Source organism: Cervus elaphus, chromosome 23, assembly GCF_910594005.1.
Source record: "Cervus elaphus chromosome 23, mCerEla1.1, whole genome shotgun sequence".
NCBI classification, from domain to species: Eukaryota; Metazoa; Chordata; class Mammalia; order Artiodactyla; family Cervidae; genus Cervus; species Cervus elaphus.
This window is the reverse complement of record NC_057837.1, coordinates 58,128,127-58,151,647: the sequence shown is the minus strand read 5'-3', so window position 1 is coordinate 58,151,647 and position 23,521 is coordinate 58,128,127. Positions and strand designations below refer to the sequence as shown.

Sequence of the window (23,521 nt, the reverse complement as noted above, 5' to 3'; positions counted from 1 at the left end):
GACCCCTTTCTCCTGTCAGCGGCAATCCGACCCAGGATAGAGCCCTGCTCCCGCTGGCCCCAAGCCCCGGGATGGCTGCCCATGACCATTCCAAGAAGGAGAGTGTGTGGAGGAGGGAGGAACAGGACGCCAGGCCAGCTGCAAAAGCCGGAGGGCAAAGGCAGGAGGCCTGGAGTCGGCCACACCAGCACACGGGTGACAGGTGGTTATAAAGCTGGGGGGGAGACACTCTGGAGCCCCGCGGCCCAAGATCAAGCCCTGCTCTGCTCCTGGCTGGCGATCTCCACATCCTGGCAAGTGCCCCGGCTCCGCCTCCTCCATGCCAACAAGGCTGCCACAAGGGCGTGCACGATGCTCAGTGAGCATCCGAGACCATCAGCAGGACTAGCTGGGGTTCGAAAAGCCACTAAGGCGATCGCCAAGAAAATAAAACAAACCAAGTCACTGGGGGCTCAGTCCCCAGATACTGACTGCCTAGCTTCTCTCCTCTCCTGCTCTTTTTTCTGAATCCCATCCCCATCTCCTGAGTCTATTCCAGAGAAGGATCCAGAGCTCATTCTCACTAGAGTGTAAAGGAACTCCACAACGCACACTCAAGGTGAAAACAGAGGTTTCTGTGATGTTTGAGTTGGTGACCCCAACTGTAAAGAAAGACAACTGAAGTACTGTCTGGGGGGGTGAGAGTATCATGGGTAGGGGTCTTATTCCAGATCTCACCAGGAACAAGTCCAGAGAACTGTGAGGAACCCAGGCCTGACAGCTGAAGCTGGGATTTGGGTCACATCGAGGTGGCGGCACAGCCTTAGATCTGACAGTAGGGACGGTTCCTGACTTGTCAGGAACCCAAAGGCAGCAACCCTTGTCAGCAGCCCAAGGGCCTCCGTGTAACATGCCGAGCAGACGGGGAGTATCGGTGGCTGTGTGCAGGAGTGATTCCACCTCTTCCAGGATTTCCGCAGCCCTTGCTGCTCCCCCATGCTGGGATAGATTAGCAATGTCTGTCACGGGCAACAAGGGGAGTGCTGGCTCAAATGCCATGTACTCATTCTTGATCCACACTGTGAAAGTCACAAAGCAGCTCACGAAGTACCAGCTGGATTCTCTTCTAACTATGTTAAAGACATAGAGGAGCTGGGAATCCACAGATACCTGAGCTGATGCAGAGGACAGGAAACAATGGAACAAGTCACACAGACAAAATAAACTGGACAAGAGGACATCGGGAGAAAGGGCCGCAGGAAGGAATATTCCTTATCTCAACACACCAACTTCTGGATTATGCACTAGCAGGCAGGGCCTAGATTTATGTGGACGATTGGAGGTTGGAATCATAATTGTACCTCTAGGCCACATAGCAGGTGACTCTAATCACACTCCGGATGGGAGGACAGTGACATTTTTATTTAGGGCCAAAAGTAACTAATAAAACTAGACACAATAGCAGCTCCACGTGTAAGTCTCCACATACTAAAGGTTAATGCAAAGTCTTGACAACTGCAAACATCTAATAACTATCCTCGTTAGAGAAATGGCGGGGGGATAGGAGTGGCCCCTGGCCCTTGCATGTGTATTGTGTGTATTCAGTCACTAAGTCGTGTCTGACTCTTTGCGACCCCATGGACTGTAGCCTGTCAGGCTCCTCTGTCCATGGGATTCTCCAGGCAAGAATACTGGAGTGGGTTACCATTTCCTTCTCCAGGGGCTCTTCCTGACCCAGGGATCGAGCTTGCCTCTCTTACGTTGGCAGGCAGATTCTTTACCACTTGAGCCACCTAGGAAGCCCCTTAAGCCTGGATATTTAAACTGTTCCATGGTGGACCCAGTGCAGAGACTTTTTAAAAAGGCAACATTCAATCGCTTCTCTGCCTTTTGGCTAAGATCAAGTGTAAAAAGGCAACGTTCTCTGCCTTTGTGGCTTTTGGGTTGAAACCCTGCTCAAGGCTTGGTGGGGGTGTCCTTACGTGTCAGCCTGCTCAGAGATCGGCATCCATAAATGTGGGAGAGATATACCCGAGATAGGAGTGCATTTAGCTGTGGTCCATCAAGGACCATCAACAGTGGCAAATGTAGGGATGCTCAAAGGGCTGGCCGGTGTTATTTAATCGGTTATACTCACCAATGTAATTGACACCCTCCCCATCACCTCAATACAGCCACCTCCCTCTCCCATACCATAAACAGATTAGGAAAAATCGTTTCCCTATGGCCGTGACCCCCGTCGGCTGCTCAGTTCAGCCCCTTATGAATCACCCTGGGCTCACCGCGACGGCATTCTGAAATGACTGCACGATAACGGGGCAGCACAGACACCAATAAATGAATCATGCCTTCCCCAGGACCAAACCTTTGGCTTTTACAGACACCAATTACAAAGGAGAAAGAAAAGAACAAAGAAATTACTCAGGGTGTTTGCGCAAAGTTGATTCATAGGTTTACAGAATTATTACCGACTAAACTGTTTTCAGGAAGGCAATTAGACCTATGACCAACCTGAATTCTCAGACTTGGGAATCTGCAAAACGGGGGCCCTGGCAGTCACCAAATTCCTGCAGGGCTCCCCAGGCTGAAAGGAGCCTCCCTGCCCCCGCTTCACTTTCTACTTTCTTTTGGACAGTTGTTTAAGATCTTAAAATGTATAGCCACATGATCGATGTCTGGAAGTAAGCACGTATGCACTGAGTCTTACCAAATGTCTTGGTATTAACATTTATTTCATTTATCTAAGTGTAGCAGCCACAACAGACCATACAGATTCTCCTTTCCCTGGTCAGGGTTTTGAAACACATGACCTACAGTCACCCAACTCTTCTGTCACTTCTCAACTGACATCCACTGGAGGAATATCAGCTACTCTACCTGGTATAAAATTTGGGTTGATTCAGAAACAGCTTGTGGTGGCCACATGCAAATTCTGAGCTTCCCCAGTGGACGTGTAGCCTCTGGGACCGATCACCCCACAAGGGCTTGGGTTAATGCTTATTGACCAGGCATCTGAACCTTATGGGGCAGCTTTTATTATTGTTGTACTTTAGTTGCTAAGTCGTGTCTGACTTTTTTTCGACCCCATGGACTGTGGCTCCCTGCCATGCTCCTCTGTCCATGGGATTCTCCAGGCAAGAATACTGGAGTGGGTGGCCATTTCCTTCTCCAGGGGACCTTCCTGACCCAGGGATTGAACCCGTGACTTGATGCTTGTGGGCCAGGCATCTGAACCTTATGGGGCAGCTTGAGCACAGCAGAAAGCATCCCCCTCAGCAATGCCTGACTCTGGTGGGCAAAGTCCCATGAGTGAGAATAAACCTGAGCTCACCCCTGGCTGATACTCTTGGGCGGCAGCCCGTCTTACCAGCAGCTGCCTGGACCATCTCGGGCAATGCAGGTAAGGGGGCAGCGGGGTCATCCTGCAAAATCCACTCTGGATGAGCAGTTGGCAACCAGGTACCCAAGATGAGTGGGGCTGAGAAAACCTCTTTAGAGAAAGGACAGTTTCTTTGCCGCACATGTGCAGGAAAACAGACTCAGCGACCACTTCTATTGCTTCCGAGGACAGAGCCTGAGAGGCCTGATTTCGTCTCCGAGGGAGCCCAGGGCAAAGCCAAGGAAAGCCTCAGGTTCAGTCCTGAGCACACCTGCAGGGAGAGGTGGGGAGGTCCCCCCACGGCCTTGAGTAGAGGGACCTCAGAGATGTCTCCTAGTCTTGGGTGGAATGCACCCATCTTAAAATTTTCTGCATGTTTTATCCTATAAATATATGTATGTGTATTTCTTATATCCAATGATACATGGTTTTATGGGCTTCCCTGGTGGCTCATTGGTAAAGAATCCGCCTACAATGAGAGAGACATAGGAGATGTGGGTTCGATCCCTGGATCAGGAAAATTCCCTGGAGGAGGGCATGGCAACCAACTCCAGTATTCTTGCCTGGAGAATCCCACGGACAGAGGAGCCTGGATGGCTACTGTCCACAGGGCCAAAAAGCATCGGAAACAACTGAAGCAACTGAGCAAACATGCATAAACATGGTTTTATATATTAAAGCATGTATTTCTGTATCCTTAACCACAGACACCCAAACAGATTCATGGCTGAATGTGTCACTTCGGTCCCCACCTGCAAAGCCAGGAATGGAAACACCAGCTCCTGTAGACCTTAAGGACCAACAGAGACTCTCCTGTTCCTAAAGCCTGACGTGACCTGCACGTGTTCCCCCATCTGTATGGTCAAGGTTGGCAGGCAGGTCAAGGGCCAGGAGTTTACAGAACCTCACTGTGGGCTCCCAGTGGCCCTGGGGGAAATGAAGGAACACCATAATCTACTCTTTCACCCACTGTTTCACTATTTATTGAACATCTACTCTGTGCCAATATCATGCAGAAGTGGTATCCATCCCAAGTAGAATGTGGCACTGCTGCCAGCCCCCATCACCACCAAAGTCCGTATCAGGGACAAAAGATACGGGACCACTTCTCCAAACATCGAAGGGAGGCTGGTGCCTCAAATCCACATGGCTGCTTCATGGTTCAGTTGTACCTGTCCAGCCCCGGGGAGCCGAGCACTGCTGCCACGCGTGGAGCACCAGGAGGTGTTTCTAGAGGACGGTGGACAGTGGGACATTAAGAGCTGGATTGTGGAGGTCAGAGTCACTCAGATTTTACACTCATTACCAAATAAGTAAAGCTCTCTTTTCTGCCAGGAGAGCCGTTTCCCAAGCCCACTGATACAACAGTACATTGACTATGTACTATGTATTATGAATATATCTGAGGGCTTCCCTAGCGGCTTAGATGGTAAAAAATCTGCCTGCAGTGCAGGAGACCCAGATTTGATCCCTGGGTCAGGAAGACATCCTGGAGAAGGGAATGGTAACCTACTTCAGCATTCTTGCCTGGAGAATCCCATGGACAGAGGAGCCTGGTGGGCTACAGTGCATGGGGTCACAAAAGAGTCAGACATGACCGAGTGACAAACACTTTCACTTTTTCTTTCCATAAATACATCTGAAGGGAAAGAAGAGAAGATCAGACTCCACATTTCCCGATGCTTTCAACATCGGAGCAAGTGTACTGCAGAGGCTCCGACAATAAGATGGAGACTTACCCCTTCTTCCTTCCACCCCTACCCCAATGAAAAACAAATACATTATCAGACTCTGCGGGAAAATTAGGAAGATCCAGTCACTACCTGGAACCTCACAGTAGCTGCCTCCCCCCTTCCAATCTACGGGTCTCACAGTCACGTTGGAGCCAACGCCAAACGGAAAGGGCAACCGAAAAACACCCCAAGTCTGAAGCAAGTGTGTGCAGAAAAGAGTTGCCCTGGAAATCCTCCTTCTGGGGATGTGGGGCAGGTCCTGGTGATGTGCCTTTGTCACTTCTAAGCTCTTGCGTGTGTGCTCAGTCGTGTCCAATTCTTTTGTGACCCCATGAACTGTAGCCCGCCAGGCTCCTCTGTTCATGGGATTCTCCCAGGCAAGAATACTGGAGTGGGTTGCCATTTCCTTCTCCAGGGGATCTTCCTGACCCAAGGATTGAACTTGAGTCTCCTGCACTGGCAGGCGGATTCTTTACCACTGCACCACCTGGGAAGCCTAGTAGCACTAAAGTGACACCGGGAGACCCCCAACCTCCCTGGGCAGGGGCGTGTCTGCGTAGGCTTCTGCACCTGCCCCCACGTGCGGCTCTGAGGTCTTCAGGAGAGATGGTGGGAGGAGGATGGGAGGGGGCACAGCTTCCTGCCCCAAACAGTGGAAATCTCTCTAGTATTCAAAACGGCATTTTGTGCCAGAGGTACTTTTGATTGCTGGGCGACTGTCTTGACAATTTCTGAAGTGGGTGTTAACCTGCCTTCTGTTCTGCAGAGGGGCAAGTGGAGGCCCAGGATGGAACCCCAAGAGGATGGTCTTGCAGATCAACATCCTGACCACATCCTGTCCTGCCTGGAATCTTTTAGGAGTCTGCCTGTCCGGCCCCACTCCCTTCCATCCACCCTCATACACAAAGTACCAACCTGTTCAGGATATAATGAACAAAACCGATACTATCTCCAACCTCTTGGCACTTGGTAGCCAGAAGAGAGAGAGATGACACAACTCATTACACAACATTCAACAATACGGACAGGTCTGGAAGGAGAGATCCACGGAGCCCAAACAGGAATGACTAGTCTGGGATGCCCTGCTCCACGCAGGTCCCCTGTAAAGTCTAGATACTCATCATTTCACCCTGGCCAGAAGGCTGGCATGCCCAGACCCCGGACGACCTGGAAATCCTGGAAAAGTAGATATGGCCCCTCCAGGGACAGTCCTGGGTGACTTTCCAAGCCCCTGACACCAGATCGGATGGTGGTAGTTTGGAGGTGGGGGAAGGAGCTGGAGACAGCGACAGCTTGATGCAAGACACGTGTTTCATGCAGACCTTTCCAATGAACAGTCAGCCAGGGCACTGTTAAGAGTGAAAAGGACACAACTATGTGCCCTGAGATTTGTTGGTGCTTCTCCCTAATGAATGGGAGTTGGTGTGGTGTCATGGGGAAGAAATCACGGGAGCATGGGCTCCAGGGACAGGGAACTGAGATGTGAATCCCAGCAAAACATCAGTTCCTGGCTGTGTGACCTGGAGCAAGTGTCTTACCCTCTCTGATCCCCACTATTTGCATCTGCAAATTGGTGACAGCAACAGCTCTCACAGAGTTGTTTTGAAGATGGAGAAAAATGCGTCACTAGTGCCTGGCACATAATAAGCTCTCCATATCCAGCTAGGAAAGGGAGTGGAAACAAAAATCCATCAGTCACCCTGGAAACAGAAGACAGAAGCTGCTCTGTGGCTCTGGGAAAGCCTGGGGATGCCCCAAACCTTTCTCAGCCTCTCCCGGGGTGCTGAAGCCCCAGCTCCTGTTGGCCAGCCACTCCAGGCCAATTCCCAGCTTGCCGACAGACACCTCACGGGTGCCTGAGGAGGCCCTGGCGAGATCCCACGGTGTCAGGGTTTGGTTTCGTGCTGTCACCCAAAAGAAAGAGAAGTTGACGCGACTTCAGACACAGGTGGCTCAGAGGCTGAGACGTGAGGATCTGCCTCCCCGCCCCGAAAAGAAGATTGGAGTATCTTTATGATGGACACCCCCCGGCCCCCGTACAGTCACTTGCTAAAAGTGGAAATGAATTTTCAAAACAAGAGCCTCACATCATTTTGAGTCTCTGGGCTGTGAGCTCCCATCTTAAAGAATGGATCCAGTGGGTATTTGAGGTCAGGGTGGTGCTGACTTCAGGGCCTCACACAGCCCCAGAGGCCAGCTTCTGCCTCCAAAGTGGGCTGTGGGCTCCACGAACCCAGCAGGGGACCCTAAGAGATGTCTGGAGCTTCTAGACCAAGGGCGGATGTGCTGGGGGTTTGCCAGCCAGGGACTATGACACACACAAATATTCAGTCACCTCCACTCTCAAGGTCATGGTCCCGCGAGAGCCTGTTCATTCCAACATTCCTAGCCAATTCTGGCACCCCAGGCTCAGAGTGGGGAAACCCTCTTCTGAAGGTCTTCTCAACAGGTGAAGGGCCAGAGTGTGACCGCTGGGGACAGGACGAGTAGGTCATTGGGCCAAGTCCACCACTGTCACTGCCGACCCCCAGGAACACAGGATGCAAACAGCAGGCCAGACTCCTCGAGAATTCTCACAACACCCCAGCACATGGGAGCTGTTGTCACCTAGCCTGACAGATGGGCCGAGGGACAAGGGACATAGCCAGCATGCTGATACGGGGGCGGAGCTTCCATCCCTCTGGCTCTGAACCCACTGCAGTCCTCTGGCTGGAAAGGGTCTGCGAGCAGGTGAGAAAACAAGGAATTGCTTGTACTTAAAATCCAGGAGTTTCACAACAAAATCTAGCTCAGTCCCCTGAAACTGGGAGATCTGGCCTCACGGGGTCCATGTCCCTTTCGGCGGCACTTCTGTCCTTGGTTCTCTGCAGCTCCCCCTCCCCTGCCCCAAGAACAAGTTTGTCACCCTGAGCCGTCCTCTTCGGGCCTCGGGAAGCCTCCAAGCAGCAGGTACATCCTTTCTGCTCCACAGGCACACAAAGACGAAGGGGCATGCAGCACACACAGCACCCAGCCCTACCCCAACCAAGGGTGCCTCACATGCACACACAGGCACACGTGCATACAACACCTTTTAAAAAGCACAGAATGGGTCCTCAGCCTTGATCTGCTACTCAGCACATGCGCCACACAAGAGCCCAAGGCCGGCAGGAATACAGCCTGCAACACTCAACCTGTCAGAGCTCCTCTTTGTTCAGGATCCCAGGTGCCCAGCTGCCTGCCAACTTCTCTCTGGGTGATAACACGGGAGGAGACAATGCCACGCGGGCCCTCCTGGTGGGGGTCCACCACCAGCACCCTCCTCTCCAACATTTTCCTATGATTTGACAATTGCCGGAGCCATAAGCATTTAAAAACCCTGGCCCTGGGCTAGATGAGGTGGGGCAGGTACATGAAGGCGGGTACCTAGGCACACCTGAGCTGGTTGCTCTGGGATTACTGCGGTGCACATGGATCTTTCACATCTTGCAGTCCCAAACATAAGAAATGCCCCCCCACTCCCTGCTGCCAGCCTCCTCTCCCCTGCAGCCTCACCCACAGTTCCGTCTCCCTTCTCTTTTGAAGGGAGAGTGCATATATTTGCACAACTCATCGGGGAGGAAGTGTGTGTGCACTTTTTTCCTTTTTATTTTTCTCACATGCCCAGAAGAAGCTGTAACCATTCCCAACCCCAAGAGAAGCTGGCAGGAAAGGCAGAAAGGGGTAGCAGCTGACTATGTGAACCCATATGTGTGTGTGTGTGTTTGCATGCCGAGGGGTGTGTGTGCACATGCACGTGTGTGCCTGTGTAAGCATGTGTGCACAAAAGCCACTAGTTATTCTGTGTTTTGACAAACACTAAGCTCACCCCTGACCTCAGGTCACCCTGGGCAACGTAGCTGGCTTGACCCAGGCCTCCTGGGAAGCCACGGCCCAGGGCCTGACCTGAGATCCAGTCAAAATTCAGCCTCTTACAGCACCTCAGCCTAAAACCCAGACAGAAAACATGTGGGTTAAAAGTCCCAACTGAGAGGACCCATGGGTATAAAAGCTGGTGTTGAATCAATAGTTTAACCTGAAACCTGAAATATCTGTTTTCACGGCTGCCTGCGTCTTTCCTGGTGGTAAAAGCAAATTCAAGGTGAAAACCGGAAATTTCATCAAGAAGGAGCCCCAATCTTCCCCGTGTGGCACACAACAAGCCCTCAATAAAGGCTACGTGGATGAGGGGCAAATGCCAACTTGGGCTTCATGGGGACTGGTTTCGGAAGGAAATTGATGATCATCTCTGCCCTCCTCCCCAACCCAGTCCCCTTGGAAAAGCCAGTAACTGATTAAAACAGTGATCGTCAGCCAGGGATAATGTGCCTCTCAGAGGGCACCTGCCAAAGTCTGGAGACATTCTTGGTTGTTACAACTTGGTGGGGGGAGGACAATCCTATTCCTGATCTCTAGAGGGTATAGGCTAGGATGCTGGGTGACACGCCAACACCCAAGACAACCATCCCTTTCGTCCCAGCAAGGAACTGTCTGGCCCAGGCATCCTAGAGCCCGGGTTAACATTCCCCGGGATTCAAGTGTTACACATGCACAGCACACGTGCCACACAAACTGCCAGAAAACTGGGTTGTCCTATGAGTTTCTGAGTCTCTAGTGCCCAAGAAGATTTTCGGGATCGGAGGAAAGGTCAGAGAAGAGGAATCAGAGGCTCATGATGCCAGTGTTTAAAAAATAAAAGCTCCCACATTAGACACTGCTGCAGAGGTGTAGGGCACAGCCAGGGCAGGGGCACCTCCCAGGATCCTCCTGAAATACTGCCACCAGAACCAACAGCTGGTTATTGTCTGGCCCCACAATTCAGCCTGTCCAGAAAGCAGAGTGAGCACCTGTCTGCCCCCAAAAGTCTCAAGCAGAAGCTGGAGGAGAAAGGGGGTGATTTCTAACAGACACAGAAGAACTAAAAAAAGGTCAAAGAATGCCAAGAAAAATGCAAACGTGTGCCAGGAGGAATACTTTCCTCAAAAGTCAGTGCATCTGACTCCTCAGCGATCACCTCTAGTGGGCTGTCACTCGAGCTGACTGTGTCTGATTCCAAGACCCCTGGCTCCTTTACAAAACGGGTGTATTTTTTCAAGGGGTGTGTTCTGGGAACAGTGAATTCCCATCAGACTGCAGCCCTCCTTGAGGCTCAGAAAAGATGTGGGCCCCTGGAGAGTCTGGGCAGTGTCTTGTCAAAGTCAAGATGATCCTCAGAGCCCACCCAGTTCCCAGTCTCCCAGAGGCAAAGGAGATGCTGCTGATCTCCAGCCCGCAAGGTGAAGGTGGGTGGGCTGCTACTCTGGGGCCCCCATTCCATATTCAAGATGGAGTGTGCATTCCACGAGTACCTACGTCTAAGCATTGACTGCGGGCCTGGGCAAAGTTTTTCTCATTGTCACTTCCCTGCATCTCTGAATTGAGGGTATGAACCCTGAGTGTGAAATCTGGTGCCACTGAAGTCCACACCAGGGCCCAGCACTATTCAAGCCAGACTTTGGAGCGGAGAGGTCTCATCATGAAAGATGGTAGAGTTTGTTTTTTTTTTTTCAACCATCACGGTGTCCTTTTTCCGATGAGAGAGCTGAGGCTCAGAGGACTTAAGGGCCATCTCTTCTTCTCTAGAAGCGGAGCCACCTGGACACTGCCCTTCAGCCCACCTCCAAATCCAACTCTGACCTACTTGAACCCCCAACTGAGACCACGGGAAATGCACAGTGGCCACTGTCCATTTCTTTCCTTCCTTTCATCCTTCCTTCCTCCTTTTTGTATAAAGAAACTCCAGGCCTTAAAGGCTTCCTCATCAGACCATTTCCGGGAAACCTGATTAGCACTTGCAACAAACTGTTATACCTGTGCCTTACAGACCGCTTCCCTCCCTGCCCTGGGCTTTCTTCCAGGAAGCAGGGGCCGTGTGTAAAAAATACACGGAACATGGTGACTAATGGGCCACCTCGGGGCCAGCTGGAGCAGGCCTGGGCTCCAGGCGCTAACCTCAAGGGTCCCTCTCGGATGCCGACGAGCAGAAGTCACAACAGGCAACAGACTTAACAGCCCTTCCGTGTCAGCCAAGATACCGTCAGGGCTAGTTAGCCCAAGAAGGCACAGAAGTAAAAATGAATTTTCTAAAAAGTCCTGAACACAAAGGAAGAAGAATGGAATGTCTGACTGTGCCCAGCCCTCATAATGGATAAGTTCTGGCTGCCAATGCCGACCTCTGGTGGGGCAGGGGGAGCTCCCTAAGGCAGCTTTACAGGAGGGGGAGAAATAAGGCACCACTGAGGGACGAGGTTCTCCAAACGTGTGCAAACATATTTTAATAATATCCTCGTGCATTTCATTAGCCTCCTGAGTTCACAAAGGGCCTTTGGAAGCAATCTGGTATAGTGCAACTCAATTCTGCAAACGCTGGCTCTGGGCAGGTTCTCCTGGCATCTCACTGGCCTGGCGCGGGGCAGCTGGGAGGGGTGGGGTGGGGGGGAGCAAGGCTTTCAATTCCTGGACTGGAGGGCGGGGAAGGTGGGGGGGGGGGTGGGGGGGGGGAACCGGCAGATGGAAGGACCCACCACCAAAGCCAGCCAGCCTGCCCCAGCCTGGCCGGTCACGGGTTATTTTTACCTCTTGCGCTTCACTGTACAGGCTCAGGGGCCGAAAACTGTGGCAGCCGCCTGCGGAAACTGGCTTATGAGTCACCCAGTGACTGCCCTCGCCTTGGTGGCGGCTGCCTCTGGACTCCTGGTCCCAGCTGGAAGGCTGGCCCTTGCGGGGAAGGGCTGTGTGCCACCCCCGCCTGGGGTGACTGGGAGCAAAGACTGGGAATGTGAAGCTCAGAGAGGCAAGAGGTCCCCAAAAGGATGGGCGGACGAAGGGGGCATAGGCTAGAAGGCAGTCCCCTGGGGGGTGGCAGTCAATTCATCACCCAGACCAAAGCCCACCTAGGTGGGCTACGGATGTTGGGACTCCAGGCTTATTCCCCGCTCAACTTCTCCGAGTGCAGGGCGAGTCAACACCAAGCTTCAAACACTCCCCTCCCCACCCTAAGTCTACCTCCCCCTTTCGGAGCAAGGCAGTCCCAAATACAGACAGCCCCAAACTTTGACTCATTTGTAACCACCGTCCCAGCCAGACTGAGCCAAGCTGTCCAGACAGAGGCTATTTATAGGTGCGTCGGGGACACAGACACTCACACAATGACACACACTCAGGATCCACGTCTCGCCAGCGCTGAGCCCTGGACTCAGAAACCTGGACACAAATAGTCCCCAGACCCTCAGAGAGACGCACACACTCAAAAGAGGTACCCAGACCCGGACACCGAGGGACCCAGAGACCAAGAAGGCTCGGGCACACACTCCTGGGGCAGCCAGACACAGAGAGGGAAGCCGAGACCCAGACAGAGACACACAGTCACAGCACACTCCACGGACGGCACGGAAACCCACTCACATAGACCGAGACCCACAGCGCCACGCACACTCCAGACACACACCCGGAGCTCCAGACACCGCGCAGGCCAGACAGTGTCTCACACGCCCGACTCCCCCCCCCCCCGCCCCCAAGCCAAAGTTGATAAAGAGCCGGCCTAATTGCTCCGTTGCGACTGCCCCTTAGGGAAATAAAATGGAAACTTCACGGATCCACCCGCCCCAGCCCTCCCGCGCACGGCGCCCTGCCGCCCTCTGCGCCGCTCGGCCCCGGGTCCGAGTCCCGGCGGGCGGGGCGCGGGCAGCGGGGGCCGTGCCAGGCTCTCAGCGCCGCGGGACAAAGCCGGGCCGGCCGCCAGCTGCCGCGAGCCGGGAGGGCGCGCCCGGGGCGCGGCGGGCGCAGCCGGGGCGCAGGGCGCACAGCCCGAGGGGGCGCGCACGGCCCGGGCCCCCGCCCGCATCTGCATCTCGATTCGGGGTCCGAACCTGACGGGGCCTCCGGGGAGGGGGGCGCGGGGTCACTCACTGATCTCCATGCTCTGGAACAAAGAGCGTTTGCAGTTGCACGTGCAGGAGACATTGGGCTGCCCGGCGGCGGCGGCGGCGGCGGCGGTGCTGTTGACCCCCATCAAGCGGTGCATGGACGGCGCGGCGGCGCGGCGCGGGGCGCAGGGGGCTCGGGGGCGGCCGGGGGGGGCTCCGGCCGGCGCCCGGCGCTCGGGCCCCGCATGCAGGAGGCGCGCGGCGGGGAAGGCGCGCCCCGGCTCGCCGGGCTCCGGGCGCTGCCAAGTTACCGGGGCGCAGCGGGACTCAGTGCTCGGGGCCGCGCTCCTCTGCGCCCCCCCGGCTGCCCCTCCGCAGCCCCGGGGGCGTCCGCAGTGCCCGCGGGTGGCGTCCGGGAAATGGGCTGGCAGCCGGGGCGCGCGCGCTGCCGGCGGGGCTGAGCCTCTGCTGCTAGCTTCCCCCAGCCGAGCGCCTCCGCCGCCGCCGCCTCCTCCTCCTCATTCAAGTCCAAGGAGATCGGGTTTCGCTCCGAGACCGCGGTCGGAGGCAGGCAGACGGTCTGACGTCAGCGCTAGACGGGGCTGCCGGTTCCCACCGCGCGGGGGCCGGGGAGGGGGCGCGCGCTGCGCCAATCCCCGCCGAGGTTCTCCCGCACCCCCTCCCCGGGCCGCGGGGCGGGGTGACGGGGAAGGGGGCGGGCTCTTAAAGGGCCAGAGCAAAGCGGTCCGCGTAGACCCGGGACCCGCGCGGCGAAAGAAGGGTGCAGCGTCCCCTCCCAAACGGCGGTCAGTTTGGGAGCTCTGCCCCGCACAGGCCAGGCCCGGGAGAGCGGGATTGGGTCCCAGCCTTTGTGGGTGCGTTCCCCCCAACCCGGGATCCTTGACCGAGGCTTTGGGGGGAAGCTTGTCCCCCTTCAAAGAAGCACGAGGTCCCTCGGACTCGGGGCAGGGGAAATTAGGGAAAAGCGGAGAGTCCTTCAGGTCATCCGTTACCTGATTTCGCAGTCAACTCCCCGATTCCAGATCTGCAGCTCCAAGAGGCCCCAAGCCCACTGCGTCCCCCGCGCAATTTGTCTCGACCTAGAGGAGGTCGACTGGGGAAAACTAGAACTCCTGTAGACAACCCCGGACTGCTCCGAGAAACGCCCAGGAACCCTTGTCATGTAAATACGTGTCGGGGACTTGTACTGTCCCGGCCAGCGAGGCTCGGGGCGAATCCACACCCTAGGTCTGCTGCCCAAAGGGCCACTGGCCTGCGGTGGGCGAGGTGGGGAGAAGCGGCTCCGGAGTTCTAAAGACGCGGGAGGAAGTGCGGGGGTGTACTTTTATTTCAAGTTTTGATTACACAAGTGTACAAGAACACATTCTCCTGGAATTAAAAAGATATTAAAATATTATGTAAGAGGCCCCCCTCCCTGGCACATCTCCATCCTCTCAACAATTCGGTGTGTCCTCTCCTAGACCCTGCCCTGAATCTCTATTTATTTAACAAGTACTTACTGCCTTGTGCCAGAAACTTACCAAACTAGAAGGCCATCTGACACCTACTTTGGGGGGGCAGGTATATTATTATTCCCATTTTACAGACACGGAAACTGGCGGGGTGGGGGTGTCACACAATGGAGGAGTTCTAAGCTGAACCCAGGTCAGACCCCCTGCCCCAAATATTTTTAGTTCTTGAAATATCCTCTGCACATCCCTGAACTGCCTGGAATTTTCTTAATAGGCAGAGACAACTTTTGCATGGGGGGGGGGGGCGGGGGCGGGTGGGGAGGGGGCGGGCAGCGGTGGTGGGGGGAGGCTTAAAAGTTGTGGAACCATAGCTGTATCTGGCAGAACTCAGAGAAAGCCAGCCCAGGAAGTGGTGAGGTCTCTTCTGCAACTGGGCACAGTGATGCCTCTTGCTTTCTTAGCACAAGCCGGAAGCTTTTTCTGGAGGGTTCAAGCTCAGGGTGACTTGCTGGTGAGGAAGCCAAGCCCAGGGCCCCGGAAGGGAGGGCCTGCTCAGGACCTACCATGGAGGGGACCCCTGTCACAGACTCAAGGCAGTCTCAGCCCCTCCCTTAAAGAAGAGGCAGGTCTCACCAACATGCCTACGGAAGGAGGGGGAAGGTCTTGCTGCAGTTTAACTTCAGCAGCTTGGAGGAAAAGCAGGAGAGTCTTGAGCATTCCTTGAGGACAGGGCTGGGGGTGCGGGGGTGGAGTGAGAATGGTGTCGGGGCCTGGGAATGACCTTGAGCCCCATTCACGTGTCAGGCCACAGGGGATCACCAGCATTTCCCCTCCTTTCAGCCATTCCTCCAGTCATTCAAACAACAGACATTCCCTGAGCTGTAGGGAGCCCTGAGTGCCAGGAATTGGCTGAGGCCAGGAGCGGCTGTCTCTACCCTCCTGAAGTCTCTTGCAGCTGATCTGGCCTGTCTGGCCACAAGAATCACACAGGTTGATTGTCTTGGAAATGGGGCAGCATTTTATACAATCCAGGTTAAACCACTGGCCGGCAAAAATAACCAGTTAATTCAGTGGATGAAAAAAACAAACCCACAATATCAACCTCTGGTTGATCTGTCTGGGGCAACAGCACGGGAACATTTAATGAGCACCTACACTGTGATCACACTGTTTTGATGGTGTCACCGGGGATGAGTTATTGGTTTCCACCCTGGCTCCAAAGTGAGTTTTGCCTGGAGGCCTAATGCAGGGTGTCAGTGTGGTGGTGGCAACTGCACCTCCAAAGATGAGCGGGACACAGTCATGTGACTTCAGTGAGTACCTTCATCTCTCCGACCTCAGTTTCCTTCTCTTTAAAATGGGAATGCTAATAGTGCCTTTGCCTGGGGTGATCCAAAGAGGTGAAGGAGGAAGTGGCTTGGAAGTAGGTAAGAAGAAGGTTGAATATATATTAGCGTGCATGCATGCTCAGTCACTTCAGTCGTGTCCGACTCTTTGCAACCCCATGGACTGTAGCCCACCAGGCTCCTCTGTCCATGGGATTCTACAGGCAAGAATACTAGAGTGGGTAGCCATTTCCTTCTCCAGGGGGTCTTTCCAATCCATGAATTGAACCCAGGTCTCCTGCATTGCAGGCAGATTCTTTACTGTCTGAGCCGCCAGCAATCTATATATTAGCAGTTAGGCTAGTTAATCCTCATAGAGTCTTGGGAGCGGAGGAACTGGTATGATATTATTTTCTCTTTTACAGATGAGGGCATTGACAACTGGAAAGTCTTCCCACGATGACAGGGCCCCTGGCTGAGTCAGAAGCAGGAAAAGACAGAGGTGCTCTGGAAGAAGCATGCACCTGACTACCCAGACTCATGGAAGTTCATGAGTGCGTGGGGCTGCCAGATCAATGTGAATGTCAGACAAACCATGAACAGCTTGTTGTATAAGTGTATCTTGTGCAGTATTTGGGACATACTTACACTAAACATTTATGTGTTGCTTATCTGAAATTTAAATTTAACTGGATGGCTTGTGTTTTATTTGCTAAATCTGGCAACCCTATGTGTGCCAGGCACAGCCCTATGTGATGCTGGGAATTCAGTGATGAGGAAGGGCAGAGCCCACTGCCGGACCAGGCAGGGAATGAGGTGATGTGGGCGGGGTGGGAGAATTTGCCCTCTTGGAAGCAGGAGGTGGCCCACCTCTGTGGGACCAGCCTAAGTCCGCGGGAAGGAGACTGAAAGCTGGGGAAAGAATTTCCTACCTTTGTGCCCCTCTTCAGTGCCAGGCACTGTGCTGGGTCTAGTAGACATAAGGCAGCAACCCAAACAAACTCCTGGGGCTTCCCAGGTGACTTGTGGGTAAAGACTCCACCTTGCAATGCAAGGGACTCTGGTTCAGTCCCTGGTCTGGGAAGATTCCACATGCCATGGAGCAACTGAGCCCGAGCACCACAATTATTGAGCCTGTGCTCTAAAGCCTGGGAGCCAAAACTATTGAGCCCACTTACCCTTGAGGCTGTGCTCCATAACAAGAGAAGCCACCGCAATGAGAAGCCTGCACACCGCAACCCGCTTGCCGCAACTAGAGAAAAGTCCACACAGCAACAAAGACCCAGTACAGCCATAAATAAATAAATAGAAAAACAAACTCCCCACCCTCATGTGACATCCTGGGGGGTGGGCAAGACAGACTAGACAGGCATGCAAACCCATAGCTAAACTAAGTTACATCAGACATGGTAACATTGAGATAGAGGTTGAGTTAGTAATCAGGGTAGTCCACTCAGAGGAGGTGGAGTTTCATTCAACTCATCTTTATGGAGCATCTTCCTAGGGGCCTTCTGAGGCTCAGATGCTTGCAGGTGAGGCAGACAACAGATTTGTAAACATGTAAGTCCAGGCGATGGTTTCAGAGGGACAAGAGTTGGAAAGGAACAAAGGGACTCAGCCTGGATGCAGCTGGATCCCATGGGGTTAGGTGGCCCCTCTGCAGAATGGGATAGCAGGGAAGGAGCCCCAGGCTGGGGGCAGCAGGTGCCCAGGCCAAAGTCCTTAGTGGAAGAGGAACTAAAGGAAATCTGGGACTTAGAACACATTTCCCAACCGAGTTACAGGTGGTGGGATTGTGAAATGGGTGTGTGTCTCCAGACAGCCGCTGGGCACAGGTGTTTCAGGGCCTCCAAACAGCACATGCTGCTATCTGCCCTGAGAAGGGGCTGGATCCACCACAAGGAGGTTTTCAGATAGAAACTGTGTGGTCCAGGCCAGTAAGGAGGCCTCGCTCCCACTGCAGGGCTGGGCTCCATGCACACAGCTTCGCGGGTGTGCAACCCAGCCAGGTGCCAGCATCTCATGCTCAGAAGGGCCCCGTGCTTGGTTTGATGTTTTATTGTCACCATCTTGAAATTCTTCATAATTGATCATTTTTGAACAAAGGGCCCGGCAAATCCTGCAGACGTCCTGCTTAGGTGCCAGGCCCTGGTTGGCAGCCAGTCGGGGACCAAGGAAGCCAGCGTGGGTTTTGGCTGTGGCTGAGGGTGGCTGGCTGTGTCCTGACTGTGCCTGCCGGGGCCTGCTTTGACAGCGGACAGAGGGGACAAGGCAGATCTCAGCCTCTGCGGTCCAGCTCTGCCCTCTCACCTCCTGCCACCCCCAGGCCTGTGGGACAGAGCTGCTTTTCAGAAGCAGTCTCTGACAGCCTGAAGTGGTTTAACCACTTCTACTCCCAACTCACCACCTTTGGAAACCCCTTCCAGGCTGAGTCACTTTTTCCCCTATCTCCCTACCCCCTAGTCCTGCTGGTGGTTTAAGGGGCCTGTTGATGTTCCCAAGTTAGCATTTTGGGACTTTGTATTTTTATGATTTTTTTTTGGTCTTGTTTTGCTTTTAAACACTAATAAGAGCATTTATTGGACACTGCCTGTGTGCCAGGACCTCTTCTGGCCACTTCATATTTGTCCATTTAATCACTCTACAAATATGCATCAGGATCCTACAGGGAGCCAGGGCTCAGTTCTCTGGATCCCCACAGCAGTCCCGTGAAGTATAAGCTAATGGCATTCCCATTGGGCGGGTGGGGACACTGAGGCTCGTGGACTCAGGAGGAAGGTGGAGTGAAATGTGAATTCAGGGACTTTGGCCCCAGAGCCTGGGGACTGACCTCAGCAGGTGGTGTTTCTGCTCCCCTGCCCCATCCTCATTATCTCTGCTTGGGTCTGCCCTGCCTTTCCCACTGGACTGGGTCACTACGGTTCCCTGGGCTTCATATAGGCTTCCTTTGCCTGCTGCCGAAATACCACTTGGATGAACTTTGCAGCCCACATCTCCTCACTGAAGGCACATTTCATCTGCCCCTAAGCGGGGAAGGAACAGGATTTCATAGGATAGGGGTCCAGGGAGTGTTTCAAGGCCTCAGCACAGTGACCAGCAGCATTGGACACGTGTTTGCATGTTCACTGTCTGGCAACTGTCCACTGTTCACTGTTCCCTGCAATGCCACACGGGCCGGACTGTGGCTTGTCCCCCATGTGACTCCGGTGAGTCCATCGGTCAGGATCTGGCATGCAGTGGGCAGCTGGCAAACCTCTGCAGAGTAAATGAGCAGTATCTACACCTGTGGGGCTTCCCAGGTGGCACTAGGTAAAGAATCCACTTGCCAATGCAGGAGACTAGACTCGGGTTTGATCCCCGAGTCAGGAAGGTCCCCCGGAGGAAGGCATGGCATCCCACTCTGGTATTTTTGCCTGGAGAATCCCATGAGACAGAGGAGCTTGGAGGGCCACAGTCCATAGGGTGACAAAGAGTCGGACATGACTGAATCGACTTAGCTCGCATGCATGCACCTGCATATGTAAACAGATAAGTCACACTTGAGGCCCCCTTCCTGACAGGCTGTCTCCTCAGCTTGCTCACATGCTCTACTCCCAGTCTCCTTTTGCCCACCTACTGACAAGCTTCTAACTTAGTATACGGAAGCCGGAAACCTGGTCTGTGTCTACCAAGAAAGAGTGCTTGCCTGGTACCAGAGCCAGATGTGGTAACCAGAAAGATGTGAAGGGACTTCCTTGGTGGTCCAGCGGTTAAAGGGGCACGGGTTTGATCCCTGGTTGGGAAACTAAGACCCCACACTCCACAAGGTAACTAAGCCTGAGTGTCATAACAACTGAGTCTGCATGCTCTGGAGCCTTTGCACTACAACTAGAGACAAGCACCAGGTCTCAACGAAGATCCTGCATGCCACAACTAAGACTTGATACAGTCAAATAAAAAAATAAAGATTAAAAAAAAAAAGATGTGAGGAGCAAGTGTGTGTGTCTGTGTGGTGTGTGTGGTGTGTGTGTTTGTATTTGTTGCACATGTCACACAGGGGTGCATCCCTGTGCATACTCGTGCTAGGAGGCGTATGTGTGTGTTGTATGTTTTGTTGGTTGTGGTTTACGTGCTTAGCTGCTGATACAGGAGTTCAGCTCCTGGACAGATGTCACATCATTGAGCTCTCAAACAACAAGCCAAAGGAGCCCTGCAAAATTGGTCACCAATGCAACTAGAGGGGTCACTTCTTTCTCTCCTGTCCAGTTTCTCATTTCCCACAGGGAACTAGTTTCCATAGAGAAGGCAGGGCTTTGGGGCCAAGGCAAGGAGATGAGGTGTGGTCTTGAAGGAAAGGACAGAAGGAAACATTTGAGTTAAGTTGTGTCTTCTGATAGGTGGGTAAACTGAGGCCCAGGCAGGGACATGACTTGGCTAAGGGCAAGCTATTGGAGCAAGGCCAGGTTGAGCCAGCATCCTGCTCCCAGCTCCCGGCCCTGCAGAACCTTTGGTTACCTTAAATAGCTTAGTATACAGACTTCCCTGCCGCAGGCTGTGCCTGAGAGGGGTTTGGAAGATTCCAGATGTTCAACTCATGTCTGAAACACTTCCAGAAAGAACTGTTTGTCATTCAAGTTGATTTCATGGGCCAGAAATACCGGAGCAGAAATGTTCTGTGTCTCTGTTCTCAAGAGCGATACATTTTACTGTTGTCAGGAGTGATTAATAATGTAAACCTGTGATGCCTGGTGGCATAAAAGGCCTTTGTGCCAGGTTGGGTGGTGGCACTCTGCTGCTGGGTTTGGGGGGTGGGGGCTGGTGAAGAAGGAAGCAGGTATGAGGGTATCGGCCAGGCTAGTTGCAGAGGGTGCCGGGAAGACTGTGTCTGCCTGGCTGGGCTGGGCTGATGATGGGCACCCTACCTGGCACACAGGGACCATGCCACAAGGTGCCCATGGCAAGCCAGGCTCTGCCTGGGCAGAGTTACCCTCTGGGGGCTCAATCATTCAGTGATTCATTCCCCAAGGACTGGACTCTGCATGCCCAAAACTGGGGTCACATTAAGTATAGGCCACCACTGCTAACTGCAAGGCCTTGATTGGGAACATTACTTAATGCATCCAGGCCTCAGTTTCCTCACCTTTAAAACGGAGACCATCAAGGAACTTATAGCACTATCGGGAGGATTAAATACGAAAACTCCCAGGCTTGGCTGGGAAGAGGCTCTTGAAAAAATTTAATTATTATTATTTTTTTAATGTAGACCATTTTTTTGTCTTTATTGAGAATTTCTTACAATACTGCTTCTGTTTTATGATTTGGGGGGGGATTGGCCACGAGGCATGTGGGATCTTAGCTCCCCAACCAGGAATCATACCCATACCCCTTGCATTGGAAGGCAAAGTCAACCTCTGGACTGCCAGGGAAGTCCCCCAAAGTTAATCGTTGTTATTACTTCATGCTCTGTGCTGCAGGAACTCCCTGTTCCATACAAAACCCCAGTGAACCCAATAACACCCTCCTTCCCTTTGGAGAAGTTAGCCCAAGTTGTAATTTTTAAATGAATTTGTGAGTTGCTTTGTTCAGTGTCTCTCGCTGGACTGTCCCTGCATGTCCCCCAGGTTTGGTCCCAGGAAGGGATGCTCAGAGGTCCCTAAGACCTCCGGAACACCTGATAGGATAGGAACTGTTGGAATACAGAGGAATGGGGCATCATGATACCCCAACAGCCCTCCACCACCCAAGGATGTGGCACCCAGAAAATGCTCTAAGCCTTCCATTTGCAGACACTATGCTGGAGCTGGAGACAGAACCTCTTCCCCTCTGCACAGGGAGCCCTAGGCTCAGACACATGGTTTACAAACACAGTGCTGGCTTCAGAGGTGATGAAACTGGCACAGTACTTTTGAAAGAGGTGTGGGTTACACATGTCTTGTTCTTTGCTGTATCCACAGCAGGAACTGGCAGGTATAATGGCTCAGTACATACCTGCTGAATGTATATGCAAGACAATTTTGCAATATGCATCAGGCCTTCAAGGATGAATGTCCTCACCCTCTAGTTCGATTTCTACAACATATTTTAAGGAAATAATCAGAGAACTTGATTCTATTTATTTTCATTTGGAAAAGCAAAATTCAATGAAATTAAGAAAAAAATATACGGGATTGGTTGACTCAGGAAGGTCAAATATAACACAACTGTTTAAAACATGTTTTCAAAGATTATTTGACAATATAGAAAGAAGTCCTTCATAAAATAAATTTTAAAATGGGCTTCAGAACTGATCCCAGTTTTGTACAAATAAAATTATATTTTTAGAAAAAAAGACTACATGATACATGCCAAAATGTTAACAGCAGCTAGTTTTATGTAATGGATTAAGTGAAATTAACATTTCTCCTATATGGTTTGCTGTGTTTTTTACAATGAACATTATTTTTTAAAAAACATTTAAAGATTACTTGTAAGTGCTTCTGAAGCAACTTGCACGTCTTCTCCCGTGCGGCTCCTTTAACTCCAGTTAAGACGCGGAAGAGGCGGGGGCGCCAGACACCGCTGACGTCAGAAACAACCCGAAATGACACAGCGGACGAGCCAATCCCAAGTTTGCATTCTGGGAGCAGCTATTCGATTGGACACAAGTGCGCGCAGCCTTGCCCAATGGCGGAAGAGGGGCAGGAGCCGGGTGGCCGCATGGGTTTTAAATCCACGTGGTGGCAGAAGGGAAGGGCGGTGGCGGCGACTGCGCCTTAGGGGAGAGAGCTCTCTACCCTGGAGGGTGTGCATGGGTGCCACCCTCCACGCCTCCTGCGAAGTGGGCCAGGTGCTCAGCCTCACCGCAGCTGTTTGTATCAGCAGGTACCTTATAGGATCTTGTGAGTATCCAGTGGCGTTCGTTCAGTGGGCTGATGTTTGCTACCATCTACCGTGTTGCCAGGCAGGGCCCATGAGAGACACCCAGAGAATCCACGCTTCTGTGTAACTTCCAGCAAGTGGTTTATCGCTACCTCCATGCTGCTCTTCTCCATAGCGTTTACTCTGCTCCTCTAAGATGTGAGCTTCACGGGACAGTGAGTGATAAGAGGAGATCTTGTGAAGGGTCCGCCCCACGTTCATGTTCAATATGTACTTGTGGAGTAATTAGTTCAAAGACCAGTTTTTAGCACAGTGCTTGCCACATAGTAGGTTTGACAAATGGTAGCTATTTGTGGAATAAAGAACAATTGATTTTAGCATTGATTAAATGACTATTAAATGCATTCTGGGCATTAGCTGTGTATTACTTCATTTAATGGTTACAAAATGACATGTCTTATGTAACTTAATAGTCACAAAAAAGTAGGTTAAGTACTATTATTATTCCCATTTTACAGATATGGAAAACCAAAGCAGTGGGAGGCCAGGTATTTTCTAAGATCCTATAGCTAGGAGGTGATAGGGTTAGATTCAAGAGGCCCTGATCTTAACCACTGTGCCATCCCAATATTTATCCAGTACTTGTCTTTCTTTCCTAAGAAAATTCTCATAAATCATCCCTGTGCTCCTGGGAATCCAGAGAAAAGGGAGGAAGTAGGAATCCTGTGGGCATGGCATAGGCAGGTGAGCTGGCATCCTGCCATGCACAGAATTGCCCAGCTTTGCTGTGTAGCAGAGGTCAGAGAGGGGTGAACAGAGAGGCTGCCTTTGGGGCATGTCAGGCCCTGTGCTGGGCTGGGCCACGGGTACATTG

At 52.7% G+C, this 23,521-nt stretch overlaps 1 protein-coding gene across 2 annotated transcripts in view; it reads right to left on the bottom strand.

The window, feature by feature from the left end:
- PMEPA1 (prostate transmembrane protein, androgen induced 1) overlaps positions 1–13,613 on the bottom strand; it is a 57,311-nt gene extending 43,698 nt beyond the window's left edge. The window contains exon 1 of one of the 2 annotated variants that reach the window (XM_043884915.1): positions 13,017–13,613. In XM_043884915.1, coding sequence (XP_043740850.1) covers positions 13,017–13,110 — 94 coding nt within the window. In that variant the 5' untranslated portion in view covers positions 13,111–13,613. The remainder of the gene's footprint in view (positions 1–13,016) is intronic. The other variant, XM_043884914.1, reaches the window with a different exon arrangement.
- Between the last annotated feature and the right edge of the window lie 9,908 nt (positions 13,614–23,521).